The sequence below is a fragment of the Pongo pygmaeus genome, chromosome 9 (genome assembly GCF_028885625.2).
Source record: "Pongo pygmaeus isolate AG05252 chromosome 9, NHGRI_mPonPyg2-v2.0_pri, whole genome shotgun sequence".
Classification (NCBI taxonomy): domain Eukaryota; kingdom Metazoa; phylum Chordata; class Mammalia; order Primates; family Hominidae; genus Pongo; species Pongo pygmaeus.
In genome coordinates, this window is record NC_072382.2 from 21,322,036 (window position 1) to 21,342,342 (window position 20,307).

Below are 20,307 nucleotides of genomic sequence, written 5' to 3' on the forward strand. Positions count from 1 at the left end.
TGCTCAAGAGCAAAGGTATCTTAGCTCCAAAGGCCAACCCAAAGCCATTATTAGAGAGAAGCCAGGAGAAGGGCAAGAAGGAAAGGCAGGCCCAGTTCTTGGTATGAGGGAGGCCAGCAGGAGCTTCAGAGCACAGCCAAGAATGAGACAAGTCCCCAAGGCAGGTTCCTCCCCTTCCCTCTTTCTTCACTCTGTGCAGGCCAGACTGTGATATTCTTGGGCCTTGCCTGGGCCCCTTCCCACAAAGTTGGGGTGTGAGCTAATAAAGCTTTCAGTCCAAGGCTAGCATCCCCTAGCATGGAAGCAGGGCACACTGCACAGAGAGGGGCCATTCTCTGGCCAGGAGGGCAGGAGACAAAGCCAGCATCCAGGCGCCCTAGGCTTGGCTGTGGGCAGATCTCAACCACCTAGTCACAGCCAGAGAGCCTGCATCCCCTCCTCACTACGGGCTGCAGCTTAAGTGGCTGCATTGAATTAAAGGATAGATTAAGGGCCTGGATCAGGCCCTGCACTGACTGACCCCCAGCCCGGGGTGGGGGGGGTTTAAGTGGGCTGCGAGGCTGGGTGGCAGTGCAGGATGGCACTTAGGACCCTCACTCTGGGCCAGAGTGCTCTGTACTATTTTGGCCAATTGATCCCCAACTCTGGACCAACTCTTGACCAAGCTGCTCCAGTCTGCTCTGGCTGCTCCCCCTTCCTAAGGAGGAACAGGAGGCTCCTGATTCCCACAGAACCAACAAGGGGTGGCCGATAGCTTCATTCAGGCTCAGCCTTACCAAAACCCTGGTTCTCAGGCCTCCCACAAGATTGACGACAGCACAACCTTACTCAGACAGGTCAGACATTTATAAGACAAGTGAATATTCGCAAACAAATTGTGGGAGAGACACACCTTCCCAGCAATAGAAAATCTCTATAAAGTGCATTTTGCCTGCAACCATCTCTTCCCCATGCTGGCCCTTGGGTCAGGATTTGGGGCATTGTTCCGAGGGAGCCCTCAGGGCCACCTGAGCTGGGAGAAGGGAGGCATGAAGCCACCATGGAGCTCCAGGCTACTGGACATACCCTCTCTACCCTGCCCTTCCCTCCTGGCTCCAGAAGTGCACTGCCTGACTCCACTGGCAGGTTGATCTGGGAACGGGCTGGCATGCTAGGGATGGTGGAGAAGCAGGCGGAGGTGGTCCTGCCAACCTGTACCTTAGGGAAGAGCCAGCAGCAGACAGGCATGAAAAGGAATCATCCTGCTACCCAAAGGCGCTGCTAGTGAATACTAAATCTGGGCCTCGGCCTTTGGCCTTCCCACGGTCTCAGATTTGCCCTTCCAGGTTTGCTTGACTCTCTTTCTGGCAATGGCCCCTGATTCTCTTTCCTCTCGGCTGGGGCTGAGGGGACAGGGAAGCCCCCAACCCAGTGCTCTGAATGCACACCATCCCCTGTGCCCTGCTCCCCTCCCATGATGATGGAACATTTCTAGTGAGGGTGACATACATACAACAGTTGGACTCTAAAGGCAGCTCTCTAGCTGAGAAAACCTGAGGATATCTCAGGAAGAAGCCTGTCAGTGTGGTGGACAGCTACAGGAGATGGGTTTGGCCCCAGGGTTCTGGTCCAAGGACAGAGGACAGTGAGGGACAGGGCTGGGGCCAAAAGAATGAACAGATCTGAGGCTAGGAAAGGTCACAGGGGAGGTAGAAAGGAAATGGCCCAAAGGCCAGCTTAATGATACATGTGAGGACAAAAATCCAAACAGGAATCAGCCTCATAGCCCCACACACACACACACACACACACACACACACACACACACACACCACACACACACACACACACACCACACACACACACACACCACACACACACACACCACACACACACACACACACACACACACACACCACACACACACACACTTTGTGGCTCAAGTGCAGGCCACAGGGTGGAAGGAAGACTTGCTTTAGTTGGCCACCATCGTCCTTTCCATGACATCTTTCTCAACACAGGCCTTTGGCAGTGGGAAGGAAGAGGTGGGAGGCACAGGCCACTCCTGGAATGCAAGGCTTGGCTTCTCTGGGTCAAACCTCCCACCCACTGCTTCTGGAAGGAATGGTGTGCTGGGTGTAATCTCTACTTGGACTTTTGCCAACTGCCCCGGGCAGTCCCCATCCCTGAGTCCCTCTGCCTGAGTCCTTGGAGCTCAGCTACTGGGATAGCTGACATGGCAGTCTGGATGCTGACAAGTCCAGGGCAGGCCCTGGAAGCCAACAGAACAAAGACTAGAATGGTTTCCCAGGCTGGGTGTCAGCTGTCCTCACTGGCAGCACTGTGGTGCCTTGGAGTGTGGCCAGAGAAACCAGGGGGCCTTACGCCACTGGAACCTGGTCTCTTCCTGGTAGAGTGAGTCAGTTTGATCCTGGCCCCTCCACAGCTCCTGGGTAAGCTCTGAGGCTGGCTCTCAGCTTCTGGGGAAAGAACAATGACAGCTGGGATTCTCTAACTTTAGGTTCTAAATCCTGAAAAGGTAGGTGTGCTGTCTTAGGCTCCTATTACAGTACCAGGCATACCCCACACCAGTCAGGTATCTGCGTGTACTTCTGTAGGGTGGTGGAAACTTTTTAGATCTGTCTATGGCCTCATGCTCAGTCCCAGATGCCCAAGGAAGGGCCTGGGACTGAGCCCAGTAGCAGAGAATTTTAAAATAAGAAAGAGAGGCCAGGTGGCTATGTCTGGACAGCATCCATCCACTCTGGCCTGCTCAGCCTCCAGGTCAGAAAGCAGGAACTCAGCAGGGCTCTGGCTGCCTCCAGAATCCCATGCTTTGGACAACAGCCAGAACTGCTGCCCTCCTGCTCCACAGTCTGACGTGAGGAGGGAGGGAAGGAGGTCTAGGGAGGCAGATGCCAGAATCCCAGCTAGGGTCCTACCACTACGTTCTGTTCAGACAAGGCAGCTGGCTTGCAGGAACAGGTTTCAGCTGAAAGTCACTGCCATAACCTCGAGCCTTGTGTCTGGAGGCTGGGAAGCAGCACTGGCGTGCTACAGGTACTCCCCCAGCCCAGGCAACATTCAGAATCATGAGTGTCAACAGATGCATGCACACGCAAACAGGCACACCACTCCCTCCTCTGCACACGCGCACACACACACACACACATGCTCGCTCTATCTCTGCCCGGTGATCAGCTTCTCTGCAGGTTGTACTCTGCTGCTGCGGTGGCTGCTTGGGCACCCAGGCTTTGCTCACGGAGCAAGGGCTCTGCAGCTGGAAGAGAAAAACAAGTGCAAAAGGAGCATTCAGGAGGCCGCTCAGTTGCCCAGGGACACAAGCTTCTCTGGCTGCTTCTCTGGGGACATTCAGAGCGGGACCTGGGAAGAGCTAAAGAGTGAGCTGAAAGGGCCATGGGTACCTGGGGACAGGTTGTTGCTGGGATGCCACTGGGATGAGGGAATACTGCCCCTCTGAGGTGCTGATGCAGGACAAGCTCCCCACTGCAGGCCCTCCACCCAGGGCTGCGGACAGCAGAGGAGGAGGAGGACAAGGCTATGTGAGAGTCACATGAAGCCTTGGGGGATACTTGCTCAGATATGACAAGGGCAGCTTCTGAATCAAGGCATAGCAGCTGCTGCCAGAGATGGAGAATCAGGAAAAAATGGCTGGAAGAGAAGCCCGCTGGGACCAGTAATTTTGAAGAGTAAGGCAATGACTGAGTTTACAATCAGCAGGTGAGCACATTTCCACATATAGATGAAAGCACCCTGGCACAGTGCTGGAAGATTGTGGGGGCAGGAGGGAGAGAGGAGACACAAGGATGACTCATTTTAAAGATTTATGACATCCGGAATCTGGGGCAAAGAGAAGAAACAGCTTCATCCCTGATAACAAAGGAAGGACAGGGTGCGCCTGTCACAATGCTGAGTTGTCTGTTTAAATAGGTTTAGTGTGTCTGAGAGTCTACAGAGACACACAGCGTCCCATTAAAAGTTTGTGCAGTTTAAATGTGGGTGAGGTAGATAGTAAGTAGGCTTACTAAACCTGCCGTGGGTCAGGTACTATACACTGGTGCTGTGGCTGAATTCTGTCCCCCACAAAATTCTGATGTTGAAGTCCTAACCCCCAGTACCCCAGAAGGTGACTGTATTTGGAGACAGGGTCTTTAAAAAGGTAATTAAGTTAAATGAGGTCATTAGTGTAGCCCCTAATCCAATATGACTGGTGTCCTTAAAGGAAGAGGAAATTTAGACCCAGACAGTACAGAGGGAAAACCATGTGAAGACACAGGGAGAAGATGGCTGTTTACAAGCCACAGAGAGGAGCCTCAGAAGAAAAGAAGCCAACCCTGACAACATTTTGATCTTAGACTTCCAGCCTCCAGAACAGTGAGAGGACACATTTCTGTTGCTTAAGCCACCCAGTCTGTGGTACTTTGTCATGGCAGCCTGAGCAGACTAATACAACTTGAGATCCCAGTAACCTTGAAGCTTGCTCTCCATTTTTGCAGACGAGAAAACAGAAACCAGAGGAGAAGGAACTTGCCCAGGACAACAGCATTCATAAGTGGCAGAGCCAAAAAAGGAAATCCACATCTGTCTGATTCTCAAATCTGTCTTTTTACCAGCAAGTAATCTCTATACAATAGTATTGCTCATTAAGACTTTTAGAGAAGAAGACTTTTAGAAGAAATTCAACATGGCAGCATGAAGACTAATATCCAACAGACATACATGTGAATTAAGCTGTTATTAGAAAAGGGAAAATGCTCTTAAAGTCAAAGACATCGGAGACAAGGATTCAGTATCATGCAATGCTTTTAAGGCCACATGCTAAATCTGAAGCAGATTTTATCTGATGATAATTTATCTGGAAGCTGGGCAAAATAAAGAGCAGACATAAGAGTGGGTGCCTGTATAGGTCAGTACTGTGTGTCTTATTCTTTTTTTTTTTTTTGAGACGGAGTTTCATTCTTGTTGCCCAGGCTGGAGTGCAATGGAGTGACCTTGGCTCACTGCAACCTCTGTCTCCCAGGTTCAAGCAATTCTCCTGCCTCAGCCTCCTGAGTAGCTGGGATTACAGGCATGTGCCACCACACCTGGCTAATTTTGTATTTTTAGTAGAGATGGGGTTTCTCCATGTTGGTCAGGCTGGTCTCTAACTCCTGACCTCAGGTGATCCAACCACTTCGGCCTCCCAAAGTGCTGGGATTACAGGAGTGAGCCACTGAGCCCGACTTTTTTTAAATTTAATTTAATTTAATTTTTATTTATTTATTTATTTTTAATAGACGGAGTCTTGTTCTGTTGCCCAGGCTAGAGTGCAGTGGCGTGATCTCGGCTCACTGCAACCTCTGTCTCCTGGGTTCAAGCAATTCTCCTGCCTTGGCCTCCCAAGTAGCTGGGATTACAGGCACCCGCCACCACAACTAATTTTTGTACTTTTAGTAGAGATGGGGTTTCACCATGTTGCCCAGGCTGGTCTTGAACTCCTGATCTCAGGTGATCCACCCACCTCAGCCTCCCAAAGTGCTGGGATTACAGGCGTGAGCCACCGCACCTGGCTGTGTGTTTTATTCTTTAAAATGTGTGTTATTTTCAATAATTTTTCCCTTTAAGCTCGTACTATAATAACCTAGCCGTTTTGCTACAAATGTATGTATTATTAAGGTGTACATGTGTTTATTGAAATATGCTGATTGTGAGTATATAGTCCACACACAGGGCTCTCTCTGGCCCCTGTTGTTAAACTAAAGAGATGGCTATTCTTCTGAAACAGAAAACTTTCAGGATTGCAGGATATACCACAAAAGGTCCTCCTTACCCAACACCTCCATTTTTTTTGTGTGTGTTTTATCCATTTTCAGGGATGGGGGAAGATAAAGAGTGCATGAAGATTCCTTAGAATAACTGCTGTTAATCTGGGGTTCCTGGGTCTTAAGGAGCCCAACGATAGGCTTTGGGGCAGCCATGGAGCCTCTGGAGTGATGTACACATTCCTCTCTGTGTGTGAACATATGCAGTTTTCTGGGTGTGGGTTCCATCCTCCATCGACTTTCCAAAGTGGGGAGTAACCCAAACAGGGTTTAAGAACCAATGCCTAAGCTTAGAAGATAAGAGGGTGAGGTACAGTCAGGTGGATATAATGATAACAATTCAGACATATGTTGACTTCAGCATCAGTTAGTTTTGGGCAGGCTCATGAAGGGAGGGGGCAGTGTCCTGGCCTCAGATAAGCCCTAGTCACCCAAGTCCCTCTATGATGGTTTCAAAGCTACCAACGCAGAAAACCAAGGTTTAGAAGAACCAGCTTGGCCTCGCCTACAAAGCTAGTCACAGGCCTGTTCAACTAGTTACTCAAGCTGCTTGATCAGCAGATAACTAGTTGGTGCTGTGCTCTTGTCCTCAAGCTAGGGTATGTGTCTGTAGAAAAAGGGGTCTGGGGAAATCAAACGAGGTCTTGCAGAAAAATGATGACAGCGGGACTAAAGGGAAGGGAAGAACAGCCAAGGGGAGGCATCAGGGGAAAAATCAACTCATAAAACATTCACTGAAAAATCAATCTCTTACTTGTCCAACTCTTTCAACCTGTCATTAATACAAGAAACACAGTGGCAGCTAGAACAAAAAGTAGCGTAATGACTGTCTCCCTCTGCACCCCAATGTTAGTTAGTATGGCCTCCTGGGTACCTTTGCCCTCATACCCCTTCCCATCCATTAGATGCTATCAAGAACCCAAGTGTATGCTCCTCGCCCTGGAGGGGTGGATGCATGTGTGCAGGCATGAGTTTATGCTGGCAGAGGGTCCACAACAGCTGACGGTTTGGAGGGAACTTTGTTTGCAGACTGTCACAGAGTCTCAATGTTTCCCTCTCCCCATCATATTGGGCAAGACACAGTGCCCAAGAGCTTGAGAAAGGCAGAGGGTTCGCTACCTGCTTCCAAGTGAGGGTCAGGGAAGTACAGCTGGGCCTGGATGGGGGAGAGAGCTGAAGCTCTGAGCTCAATCTCATTCCTCAGGTCAACCACACCTTTACCCTTCCCACAGCATGCAGATCATGCAAGAAAGTGGAAGGGACAGCCATCAGTCAACATCTACTTATGAAGTGCCAGGGAAAGCGCTAGGGCACATGAGTCTAAACTTCTGGTTTTAAAGGCAGGAACTGAGAATCACAGAGGTGAGACTATTTGGGTGGAGTCTCACAAGAGGCAAGTGGCAGGTCTGGGACATAGACACTGGTTTGAGTGTAATGCTGGCAGGTCTGGGATGCAGACACTGGTCTGAGTGTAACGCAGGGCTCTCTGGCGAATGCCACACTGCCTCCACTTCCACTATTTAGCATTTTACCAATTGCTAGTGCCTTTCACCTTACAAGGACAGAGTATACAACTAAACTAGTGTCAAAAAGACATCAAGGAGAATCCAGAAGTCAGGTTTTACTCGATGATTTACCCAGTCAGGTTTACTGCAGGGCTAACAAAAGCCGGTGGGGGAGGGGAAGAGGTGATCCTTGGCCGGGAACCTTTTGTATTCAGTGGGGCTTCTCTCCACAGATCAGTCTGTACCAGCAGAAGGGCAAATGGAACATGTGAGCTGTTCTCCCCGTGGCAAAATAATTGGACCAATGAGAGAAATCTGTACACAATTCAAGGCTAATGGAATCCGGAGCAGTCAGCAGCTTTGGGGATTATGGGGAACCATTTGAAACAATAGCTATTTGGGGGCTGGCTTGTTTTTCAGTTTAGTGAATGCTGTAAAATAAAACTTAATGCAGAACAGATAGCTGGTGTGGATTTGAGGTAAGTGTAGAACCTACTGATTGGAGGCCATGTTTTCCTACCAGATCAGTTTAAATTTTAAGTGACTGTCCACCCTGTACACTGCCACAGGCCTGAGGCATTAGAAAAACAGAATCCAGAACTATAGAGCTCAGAGCTAAAGGAGACCTCAAAAGGCCCAGGATGTAGCCTTCAGGCTGGTGAAGAATGACTATTCACATCTTACACCTAAAGCATGGCAGAAAGGCTATGGATCCAGCCCAAAGTAACACAATTAAAAATGACAGAGGAAATGGAGGAAAAAGGGACAAGTCTCCCTGCCACCCCCCTCCCCCGACCCAATATAATATGATACCAATTTGGGCTACATAGCCACAGCTCTGTGGTCCATTCAGCTTAGGGTGCTGGCTCTGACTGAAGTAACACCAACATAATCAAAGACACCCAGAGAAGAAAGTGCAAGATGATAATGTGATTCCATTTGCATAGCGCATTTTACATATTCAAAGACTTTTTCGATGGGTAGGGCAGGTGACAAGATGCTATTATCACCATTTTACAGCTGAGGATGCTAAGCATCTTTAGGCCCAGGTGCCTCTGCCAGCACATGGTGAGACATGGTGTACTCTTTCTCTCAGGATTTCCAAAGAACACAGCTGTTCCTCCCTAGTCTGTCTTGGAGGGAAGTCTGCACCACCCCAGATCCTCTGACCTCTGCACCCCCAACCTTCACAGTGTAGCCTGGCCTAACTCCCCACTGAGCCACCAGTGGAGGGCAGAGTAAACCTCAAGAATCAGTCCTTAAAATCCCAGTAGGCTGACAATCTTCTGGACTCCAGGGCAAGAGATGGGCACTTACCTCTGCATCCTTGTCATGTCTTCCCTTGGAATCACTGTCAAGCCTCTCATCTGACTTTCTCTCTCCCACCTGTTCCTCTGCAGGTCCCAGCCCAATGCCTAATTCACCTCCCAAAATGCCAATTTGATCATTCCTGTTCCAAAATGTTTCTTCACTCCCAAAGAGTACACTAGCAGACTCATGTGCCTGCCATTTACAACCCTCCATAATCAGACCCAACTGTAACCTTGTATCCTCTACAATAATAACAATACCTACAATAACTACTGCTTACCAAGCACTCATGACACACACACTTGAATAAGTGTCTTCCCTATAAAGCAGTCACCATTAGCTGTCTACCAGTATCCATACTTCCTGGTTAACAGAACCTAAAATGTGTTCAGGAGGCAATGGGCTTGGCCCAGAAAATGGATTATGATTGGTCTAAGTCAGTGATTCTCCAAGTATGGTCCCTGGACCAGCAACCCTTATAATACAGAACGGCAGCCTCTTCTGTGCCCCAACCTTACTTTCTTACTCAACTTTATTTTGTTGTTTTCATAGCACTGATGGCCTCTTGAAATTTTTTTTTTGTGAGACTGAGTCTAGCTCTGTCACCCAGGCTGGAGTGCAGTGGTACGATCTCAGCTCACTGCAACCTCTGCCTCCCGGGTTCAAGTGATTCTCCTGCCTCAGCCTCCCAAGTAGCTGGGACTACAGGCAACTGCCACCACGCCTAGCTAATTTTTGTATTTTTAGTAGAGACAGGAGTTCACCATGTTGGCCAGGCTGGTCTCGAACTCCTGACCTCGTGATCCACCTGCCTCAGCCTCCCAAAGTTCTGGGATTACAAGTGTGAGCCACTATGCCTGACTGGCCTCTTGAAATTTTAAATATTTATTTGTTTACTGTCTGTCTCCTTCCACTAATATGCACCCAAGGGGGAAGGGATATTGCCAGTCTTGTACACAACCATACCCCCAATGCCTGGAACGGTGTCTGGCAAAGCATGAACTCTTGATATGTGTACGGAAGGAGTGCAGCTGCCCTTGCTGTCCCTTCTCTTTCCTCTTTGATCAAGAATTGATGGCTGAAGCTGGGGCTGCCATCCAAGCCCAGACCAGCAAACACTATTTCTGGGCCCCTTGTGAGGTAAGAAAAACAAGCCCCTATTTGTTTTAGCCACAGTAATTGAGCTTTCTATTATTAGCAGACCCCCACATTTCTAGCTGACACATACAGATTTAATCTTTTTTTTTTTTTAAGACAGAGTTTTGCTCTTGTCACCCAGGCTGGAGTGCAATGGCACGATCTCGGCTCACTGCAACCTCTGTCTCCCGGGTTCAAGTGATTCTCTTGCCTCAGCCTCCCGAGTAGCTGGAATTACAGGCATACGTCACCATGCCAGCTAGTTTTGTATTTTTAGTAGAGACGGGGTTTCTCCAAGCTGATGAGGCTGATCTCGAACCCACAACCTCAGGCGATCCGCCCACCTCGGCCTCCCAAAGTGCTGGGATTATAGGCATGAGCCACGGCGCCCGGCCCAGCTTTAATCATTTAATCGTTGCAACAGCAACCTAATTTATAGGTGAGGAAACTGAGTCTCATAGCAGTTAAGTCATTTGTATAAGATCACATAAACCTTCAGCTGTTTTTCTTGTCCTAAGCGCCCTGCTCACTGCCTGAATCCAATTCACTTTTCAGGCCCCCTAGTGCAAACTTCTGTGATATGTTCCCTGATTGTTCCAGACCACACCAACTCCCTTCTACTAAGCTTGTATAGTCTGTATCATTTGTCCAGGAATTCTAGGTTATTGCTCCTTTTTATCTAAGCAGACTGTTCAATCCTTATGGATGGACAGCACATCACATTTTATATGTTTAATGCTCCCCCTTCTTCACCCACCTGCTGGCAACAATTTCATGTTGAACTGGACACCATTAGCTTCCTGAGCAACCTTGACCCAGACATTTAACCTCTCTGTTCTTTGGTCTTCTCATCCGAAAATCAGAGTGACAGCCTGGCAAGTTCCAAATTTGTAATACAGGATGAACTTTGCTTAGTATCACAGAGCTAAGAGATAACTGAGAGAGTAGTAGGTTGCTGGTACTCCCAGGAACAAGACAGCACACATCTGTCCATCAGCAATCTCTATGTCAAAGAGCCCAGAAAAGGTGAAAGGTGCAGGCATCAAATGCCCATCTCAGTGAGCACACACATCCAGACACTCAAACCAGATGGCCAGAGCCTGGCCCTGAAGTAAGAGGGATCTGATAAAAAGAACCTATCAGCTCCATGGAGAAAAATCACCCTCCAATCTAATGACGAAGACATGGTGCATAAGGAACAGCTTGAGATGATGACTCAGAGGGGACAGGAATTTACATTTCCCCAAGAGTGGCATAAAAGGCCCTTCCTCCTTTGGGAAAGGAGAAGCCAGTGTTTTGATGACATTCAGGAGGCTTCCAAGATGAGCGCTGCCAGGGAGGTGCAGAGCTGAGGTCACAGGACGGGTGAGAAGGGAGGAGAGCCGCAAAAGGCAAAGATGATGACAGACTGAGTCTACTGGTCCTCAGGCAGGGCTGGGCCAAGTAAGACACAGCACAGCCCTCTGTCCAGGCTTCTCAAGGTCAGTGCTGCCCTCCACTGGCTGGCGTATAGAACACAACCTGTCAGAGAGCAGGGGGCCTGGAGCAGCCTCAGACCCTGCAATGGGCCTTTTCCCCACTGCTTCACACACAGGTCTCGGCTTTCTTTTTGTTGAGTGTGACTCACTTCAATAGGTAGAAAGCGCCACCCCTCAGCCCCCATGCCTCCCTTTTTCCCTTGGCTGGCAAAAAAATAGAAAAGGGCTTGACTTTTAAATCTCTGATAAAAGTCAGAATGGTGAGATTTTTGAGCTGAAATCCTAAAAGTCATGCAGTCCCACCAGATTGTTATTATTATTATTGTTTTTAGAGATGGAGTCTCACTATGTTGGTTTGGCCAGGTTGGTCTTGAACTCCTGGCCTCAAGCGATCCTCCCACCTTGGCCTCCCAAAGTGCTGGGATTACATACATGAGCCACCACAGCTGGCCCAATGGTAAAGGTCACACAGATATCAACCAGAAAGTACTCATTCCCTAAGCCAGGATGGAACCCGGCTGCCATTGTAAAATGGTAAAGCTTTAGTGGCTGAGCATTGGGTGGTCCCACCAGATTTTCATCTAGTTTGCTATGTTTCCAACCTGCAGCTGGCAGGGCAGTAGGCTCCCCCGCTCCCAACTTCCTTCCTGAGGTTGAATCTAGGCTGCTGTCACTCACTCTCAGGCATCCTTGCTCGGCAGCTCTGGGGTTGGCAACTCTGCCACCCTGGCCCGTTTGCTGAGTTCTTCACCAGGTGGTTCCTCGGCTGCTTCCAGCTTGCGTTTGGGGGATGCTGGGCCACTGGGTAGTGGTCTTGGGCCTGTAGGGAAGCGTGTCAAAGGGTCACACAGACTGCGCATGCAGCCAAAATGATCCCACACTATGCAGCAGCAGCTCTTTAGAGGACAGGGAGCACACTTATCAATGGAATGCCAGCATGCTGCTCCTCAGACCTGCCCCTCGGCCTTGCTTTCAGCAGTGACTTTGCCTGGAAATGTCCAAGGAGGAAATGACCAAGCAGGCCTGCTGGTAGCAGGACCAGCTTTTGGGCCCCAAATGGCATGGGCTGTGGCCAGAGACTGATTTGGCCTGCCTGCTGTCCTTGCTTTGAAGGTGAGGCATTCCGTCTGCAACCCTGAATCAGCCTCTCCAAGCAGCAAAGAGCAGGGCCCCTATGGAGGAGTCATGCTGCCCATGGAGGCAGCCTAGCAGGGCCAACTAGAAAAACCCGTGTTCTTGCCATCTCATGTTACTCATCTTCATCCCCAAGAAGGGAGGAGGCTCCGAATGCAGCAAATCTGTCCAGTCTTTCTCCTTGCGGCCACCACCCTGTCTGTACTGCCTCCTCTCTGGCCTCCCTGTGCCCGCTCCGGCCTACACTGTCCAATCTCCACCCAGCAGGCCAGGGAGCTTTTTCAGACCTAAGTCCAATCATGCCCTGCCCTACTGACCATCCTTCAGTGCACTGAAGGCTGAATCCTAGTCCTCGTCTCGGACATCAGGCCTGCCACATGCTGCTCATGCTGTATCTTGTCCTCATCTCATTCTAGCTCCTCACTGGGACATGCCGCCACACTGACCTCCCTTCGGTTCCTTGAATGGACTAAGCTCGGTACTGTTTGTGAGCTTTTTCTTGCTACTCCCTTTGTCTGGAAGGTTATTTTCTCAGTGTGTGGCAGGGCTGGCTCCTGCTCATGACGTGGGTCTCTGCTTACAGAGGTGTTCCCTGACTGCTCCAATCTCAAGTGACGCAGAAGAAATCCTTTTTTCCCAGTCCCTCTGTCAAGATACTCAACTTTCTTTTCCTCCAAAGCACTTGTTATCTGAAATGATCCGACTTGGTTTCTTTACTATCTGACTGCCCCAGGTGGAATATAAGCTCCACTGGGCAAGGCCTTCTTCTGGCCTCAGTCCTGAATGACTAAAGTGGTGGCACAGGCCACAGGAGGCTGGCTGCTGCTGCTCACCTGCACTGCTCACGCTGCCAGCCTGGCTTGAGCTGGGCTCTGCCACAGGGTGACTGAGGTCTTCCACACAGGAAGGGACAGATGCCAGTAGACCTGGGAGAGAGGCGAGGAGTAATCAGAGTGCCGTCTCGCAGGACTGCAGAGGGCTACAGGGCAGGATGAAGCAAGCGGGGGTGGGGAGGGTAGGAGCAAGACACTGAGGTTCCATTTCTTCCCACTGCCCCACAACTACTCAGGGAGGCCCAGTTCATCCCAGCCTGCAGTGTCCCATACCCTGCGAAGGTGTCAACCTGAAAGACAGCACTCAGCCTCCCTTTGCAAGTATCTGGACATCCCCATCTGGCCCCCTGAGCCTGTAGGTGCTGTCCTTCCCTTCAGTGAGCTAGGTGTTTGTCTCCTTACAGAGTCCCCGGTAGCGCGAGAGCTGCTGGTAAATCTGCTTCATTCGTTCAATGTTAAGCCGGCTGGTCTCGGCATGGTTGACGATGGGCCGTGGGTAGTCCACACCAATGATGCACTTGGCTGCCTTCTGAATTGACTCTGGGGCATTCCAGGGCTCATAGATGTATCGAGAGGGGAACGCTTTCAATTTGGGCAGGTATCGCCTGAAATAAGATACACCAGATGACTTGTCAGCATACCTAGACCCTCCTTCAAAAGGCCCAGGGTATCCCATCCTAGTAGGAGGCCACAGTGGTCAGAGGCCAGAGAGCCTGGTCTGCATCCTCACCTGATGTAGTCTCCACTGGGGTCCGTGCGGCGGCCAAAGCCCACAGGGCAGTAGCAGTGGAAGAACTGCTGGAAGAAAGCACTGCACGAGAGCCACATCCAGCTGCCTGCATTCACGCTGAAATCTGCATCCAGGAGCAGCTCATCAAATACCTAGATAGGGGAGGGGATGATCAGCCTCCTTGGGGACATGCAGCCATGTTTTTTCCCAAGTCACCACAGTGCCCCCAGGAGCCAAAACCCTTCCACTGAAGGCAAGCCACAGAGGATCTGGAGGGGATCTCCTGGACCCAGAAATCCCACCCCATCCCTCAGCCCAGAAGGGGGCTGCCCTTTGATAGCCCTGACCAGAGGGTACAGGCCAGCTTTTTGCTGAGAGAGCACTCACCCGGACCCCGCTCTCCCAGCTGACCCAGAGGTCCCCGCGAGTCAGGAAGCAGGCCACGGCGTGCCGGGCCAGGTGGTGGATCCAGCCCTCCTGCCTCAGTTGGGTCATGATGGCATCGATCCAAGGGAAGCCTGTCTTGCCCTCAGCCCACTTGGCCAGGGCCTCAGGATTGCGGTCCCAGGGGATCTGGATGCAGATGGGGTTCCCCTCCATGCGGTCAAACCTGGGGTTGTTGGTAGCTGCCGTGTAGAAGAACTCTCGCCATAGGAGTTGCCCAAATAGGGAGAGGGGAGGTGTGCTGTTCCGCTTCACCTGAGAGGTAGGGGTGGCACATGGATACAAACACTCGCCCAGCTCTTAGCATGGTGCCTCTCAGGTCTCTTCTACAAAGGAATCTGGGCCCTCCAAAGACCTGGTGGCTCAGCTCCCAGATGTGGAGGGACTATCCCCTAGAAGTGGCACAGCGTGCCTGCACGTGAAACACCCAGGCCCTGCCTGCACTGTGCCACTGCTCTGAGCAAGAAGAAAGCTACAGAGGGCCAGGCAGTGGGAAGGGGCCTCACCACAGGACTCTGCACTAGGATTCAAACTTCCCAAGGCTGGTCATGTTCCTTGTCCTCAAGAGTTCCCTGTTTGGCTCCACCTTCTAGAAAGTCAAAAGGAATTTTCCTATCAGCACACATGAAAAATGCTCAGTCTAGATTTTGATTGAATCAGTTATACACACAGCCTGGATCTGGGGCCATAAGGTAATTAAGAAATCAGACCTCCAAGCAAATAATGACTTCCCTAAAGTCACAAGATTACTCACCAAACTGGCAAAGCTATCCCATGCCACAAAATCTCAATAATGGCAAGGATGAGGAGATAACATTTAAAAACCTAGATACAGCCAGGTGTGGTGGCTCGCATCTGTCACTTTGAGAGGTTGAGGTGGGTGGATGGCCTGAGCCCAGGAGTTTGAGATCAGCCTGGGCAACATGGCGAAACCTAGTTTCTACAAAAAATACAAAAAATTAGCCAGGTGTGGTGGCATGCACCTATAGTCCCAGCTACCGGGGAGGCTGAGGTAGGAGGATCACCTGAGCCTGAAAGGTTGTGGCTGCAGTGAGCTGTGATCATACCACTGTACTCCAGCCTGGGTGACAGAATGAGATCCTGTCTCAAAAACAAACAAAAAAACAAACGTAGACACAACGGCTAGGCATGGTGGCTCACGGCTGTAATCCCAGCACTGTGGGAGGCCAAGGCAGGACAACTGCTTGTGCCCAGGAGTTTGAGACCAGCCTGGGCAACATAGCAAGACCCTATCTCTACAAAGAATGTTAAAAATTAGCTCTACTTGGAGGCTGAGGCAGAGGGATTGTTTGAGCCCAGGAGTCTGAGGTTTCAGTGAGCTGTGATCAGGCCACACTACACTCTAGCCTGGGTAACAGAGCTAGACTTTGTCTCTTAAATAAACAACAGAAACAAAAAACATAGGCACAAGATGAGGTGATCCCTCTGAATGTTGACTGTGTTGCCCTCTCTCCTTCTGGGGACAGTTAACACAGGCTTATTTGCTTCTTGTCTTCTGTATAGCACAGCCCTGTGTGCAGCCCCTCCAGACCACTCCCTCCATCACTGATGGGCAACTGCTGTTCCTGGACTCCCCTTTTGAATGCTGTGGACACAACCCCAGAGGGGGCAGCTATGTTCTTCCACTTCAGACGGGCTCCAGCCTCACCCACTCCATGCCTCTCACCCTGGGGACCTCGACCCTGTCCACCAGCTGCCAGAGGATATGCCACCTCTAGGGTCACACCTGAGGCCTGCTTTTCTGCCTGTCCTTCTGCTCTACATGATGGTCTGGGCTTCATTCTGGTGGGCAGTTCACTCTGTGCTTGGCTCTGCCCTCTTGGATACTGAGTCTTCTCTCCTCCTCCAGACTATCCGCACACACTTAGGCCCTTCCAGGGGCCACAGCCCAACCCCCACCCACCAGTGCCTTTTTTAGGGTGACTGACAAGCCCAAAAGGCCTGGCTGCAGGCCTTAGCTGCAATGTGGGCAGGTATGTCCCCCTTACCTTTTTATACAGGTCCCACAGGCGGTAGTAGAAGAGGCGGCAGGAGAGACAACCAAAGCGCAGGTAGGGGCTGAGGCCCGTGGGGCTGGCCAGGAGGGAGTTGGCGTTCATTCGGGGTCTCTCATAGTTGGCAACCCAGGCCTACAGCAGAAAGAGAAGGTGGCAAAAGGAAAGGCTTGGATGTTACAGAGGAAAAAATGGAGGCATTGGGTGGTTAAGGAATCTGCCTAGGGTCACAGAACAGCCAGCCATGGAGCCATGGAACACTGTGCTTGTCCAGCCGATTTTGAGACGGAACCACCATCAGACCAAACAACGAGTCTATGTCATTCTCTGACTTGCTCTTTAATTTGTGGGGTGACTGTGAATACGTTATTACTTCCCTCAGCTATGTATCTATTAAATAAGAACAAAATTTCCAATCTTCTTTGGATTACAATGAGATATGAAAGAATTCTGAAAGCACTGAATGAACTCTCTAATTATACAGCAGGAAACACGGCTTCTATTTTACAGAAAAGAATGTCTCAGTCCCTTCTCCAGTCACTAGCGGCCCTGAGGTTGTATCACGGACACCAGGGACTTCGCACTATTGTTCAACAGCAGCTGGGGAAGGAGGAAACTTCCAATCCATTCCTGGGGACCAGTGGAATCATTCATTTCTGGGGCCATGTGTCATATAACATTACTGGTCATGTTTTTATCATCACTGGTTGCTGGCATAGGACTTTACTTTCCTGACTTGCTGTTCCATGCAGTCTCTCACGACTTTTTTTATTTATTTATTTTTCTTTTTTGAGACAGAGTTTTGCTTTTGTCGCCCAGGCTGGAGTGCAGTGGCACGATCTCGGCTCACCGCAACCTCCACCTCCCGGGTTCAAGGGATTCTCCTGATAGCCCACCTCGGCCTCCCAAAGTGCTGGGATTACAGGTGTGAGCCACTGTGCCCGGCCTATTTTCACTTTCTTAACTCCCAATATCCTCTCCTCCTCTTCATGATACTGTTTCACAACTTTGACTCTCTTTAGCCTCCCGAGTAGCTGGGATTCTAGGCACCTGCCACCATGCCTGGCTAATTTTTGCATTTTTAGTAGACATGGGGTTTCACCATGTTGGCCAGGCTGGTCTTGAATTCCTGACCTCAGGTGATCCACTCACCTCAGCCTCCCAAAGTGTTGGGATTACAGGCATGAGCCATCACGCCTGGTCTCACTTGATCTTAACAATCCTCTGAAGCACCATTTATCACTACCTCCTTTTGAAAATAAGGAAGCTAAGTCCAAAGGGTTCTATGACTCTCTTGGGGGTTACTGAGATGGTAAGAGACAGGGCTTGGGGTGAACTTGTCTTCTGACTCCAGATTCTATTCTCTTTCCAATACATCAAATAACAACTTTTTCTTTTTTCTTTTTTTTTTTTTAAGATGGAGTGTTGCTTTGTCGCCCAGTCTGGAGTGCAGTGGCGCGATCTTGGCTCACTGCAACCTCCGCCTCCCGGGTTCAAGCTATTCTCCAGCTTCAGCCTCCAGAGTAGCTAGGATTACAGGTGTGCAACACCGCGTCTTGCTAATTTTTGTATTTTTAGTAGAGACAGGGTTTCACCATGTTGGCCAGGCTGATCTTGAACTCCTGACCTCAGGTTATCCGCCCACCTCGGCCTCCCAAAGTGCTGGGATTATAGACGTGAACCACTGCACCCGGCCTATTTTCACTTTCTTAACTCCCAACATCCTCTCCTCCTCTCCATGATACTGTTTCACAACCTTGACTCTCTTCAGGCCTCCTGCTCCACACTTCCCTGGAAATGGAAGCCATCAGGTGGGAAACACCTCTGCTTTTAGCCACTAAATCTACAAACTCACCTGCACCCACACCTACCCCTCTTTCTCCTCCCCTCCTGTGACCCTGCCCAAGGCCAAGGCCTCCGGCTGCTCTGGAAGCCCCCCTCTTCCTTCTCTTGCATTTTCAACCTCTTTCTTTCTATAGTCTTCACTCCCAAAACACTGAGAAAATAATCTCGTTTCTCCTCTTTACAAAGACAACAAAATAAAAACAAAAGGCTTCTGGCAACCCTGTAGACTTGGGTCGTTTTTCCTCCTTCACAGCCCGCCTCTCTGCATTTCCCCTCCCCTACCTCCAATTTCTTGCCAACCCCGTCCTGGTTTCTTCCTTGACCACAAGGCTGGTTCCCACAAGAGTCTCCTGTGACTTCTGTGCCACTGAGTCCTGCAGGCACTTTCTGTCCTTGTATTTTGGGATCTCTCAGCAGCGCTGTACCTGCCGACTGTGCTGTCTTATCCTCTTGATTCCTTGGCCTCTGTGACTCCACATCTCCTGGTATCTCCCAGCTGCCTGGCGCTCTTGGTCTTTCACCAGCTCCACCTCCTCTACCTCTCCCTTAAATGTGGGCACCCAGGGCTCAGCTCTAGGTTCTCTACTCAACTGTGTGCCTCTGCAAGCTCATCCAGGCCCATGGCTCCCAGTTCTACCCCTTTGCAGACAATCACCACATCCATAGCTCTAGCCCAGGTTGCTTCACCCAGCTGCCTGCTAGAAACCTCTACTTGGCTGCCTCTCAGGCAGCTCAAGGGAGATGTGCCCTTTTCTTTAAACCCACCCTTCCATTGGCCTTCCTACCTCAGATAATACACTGCTAGCTACCTAGCTGCCCAAGGCACAATCCTAGCCATCACCTTTGTCCTCTCACCAAGTCCTGTCAATTCTACTGCCCAAATATTTCCCAAATCTGTCCTTTTCTTTCCATTCCCTGCTGCCACCAACCTGGTTCAGGCTAAGGTCATATCTAGACTGGACAACTGTGGCAGCCTCCTGACTGGCCTCCCTGCGTCCACTCCCATCCCCCGCTAACTCATTCTCCACGCTGGGACCAGAGTGATGTAATGCCTGTTGCTCAGGATAATGTACACAGTGGGCTTCCTGTTGCTCTGAGGACAGAGCCCAAACCTTCATGAAAGCTTCTGTGGCTCCCCAGCACCCAGGCCTTTCCAGCTCTGTCTCTTGCCCCTTTTTTTTGAGACAGGGTCAGGGTGGAGTGCAGTGGTGTGATCTCGGCTCACTGTACCCTCTGCCTCCTGCTGCCCCTCTTCTTTACGCATCTGCTCTCACTGGCCTTTGCCTCTGCACAAGCAGCTGCCTCTGGACCACTGTCTTCCTTTCCCTCACCTTCACCTGGTTAACTGAGACTCTTCCTTCAAGTCGCAACCTCAAGGCTTCCTCCTCTGCAGGTAACCCCTGTGGTATCAGGTTAAGCACTTCTAACAGACACTAGGTATTTTTGCGTGCACACACCCTTGCTAGCCCCCAACTTTTAAAATATTTTTATTTTAAATGAAATTTGGATACAGAAAATCACACAAATGTGTGACTTAATGAATTATTCTAAGGCAAACATCCATGCAATCGCCACCAAGGTTCGGGAAACAGAGCTTTGACAGCCACCCCAAAAGTCTATGTGCTCATCCCAGGAATAGTTCCCTCCTGCCCCCCAGTATATGCAACCCCCTACCTCAGCTTTTATAACAAACACGTTCTGCATTTCTGAAATGTTTACATTTTTCTATTTTGGCAAAATATGTTTGAAAGGAAGGACTTTATCTTTTCACAGTTATTCTTTGTGTTTAAGTAGCTTCTTTTTTTTACCCAAATGTGCATTCCTAGGTGTTACAATTTAGTCTTGGCCATTTAAAAAACTTTATTTCTGCCCAGGTGTGGTGGCTCATGCCTGTAATTCCAGCACTTTGGGAGGCTGAGGCAGGAGGATCACTTGCGGTCAGGAGTTTGAGACCAGTCAGCCCAACATGGTGAAACCCCGTCTCTACTAAAAAGACAACAATTAGCCAGGTATGGTGGTGCGAGCCTGTAATCCCAGCTACTCAGTTTTTTTTTGTTTTTTTTTTTTGAGACAG

General features: G+C 50.1%; 1 protein-coding gene across 1 annotated transcript in view; it reads right to left on the reverse strand.

Moving 5' to 3' along the window:
- Positions 1 to 824: 824 nt before the first annotated feature.
- Positions 825 to 20,307, reverse strand: part of CRY2 (cryptochrome circadian regulator 2) — a 37,250-nt gene continuing 17,767 nt past the window's right edge. Inside the window, exons 6-12 of the mRNA XM_054440463.2 lie at positions 16,383 to 16,523; positions 14,317 to 14,628; positions 13,930 to 14,081; positions 13,602 to 13,804; positions 13,200 to 13,292; positions 11,911 to 12,052; positions 825 to 3,259 (exon numbers count right to left, since the gene is read on the reverse strand). Coding sequence (XP_054296438.1) covers positions 11,913 to 12,052; positions 13,200 to 13,292; positions 13,602 to 13,804; positions 13,930 to 14,081; positions 14,317 to 14,628; positions 16,383 to 16,523 — 1,041 coding nt within the window. The 3' untranslated portion in view covers positions 825 to 3,259; positions 11,911 to 11,912. The remainder of the gene's footprint in view (positions 3,260 to 11,910; positions 12,053 to 13,199; positions 13,293 to 13,601; positions 13,805 to 13,929; positions 14,082 to 14,316; positions 14,629 to 16,382; positions 16,524 to 20,307) is intronic.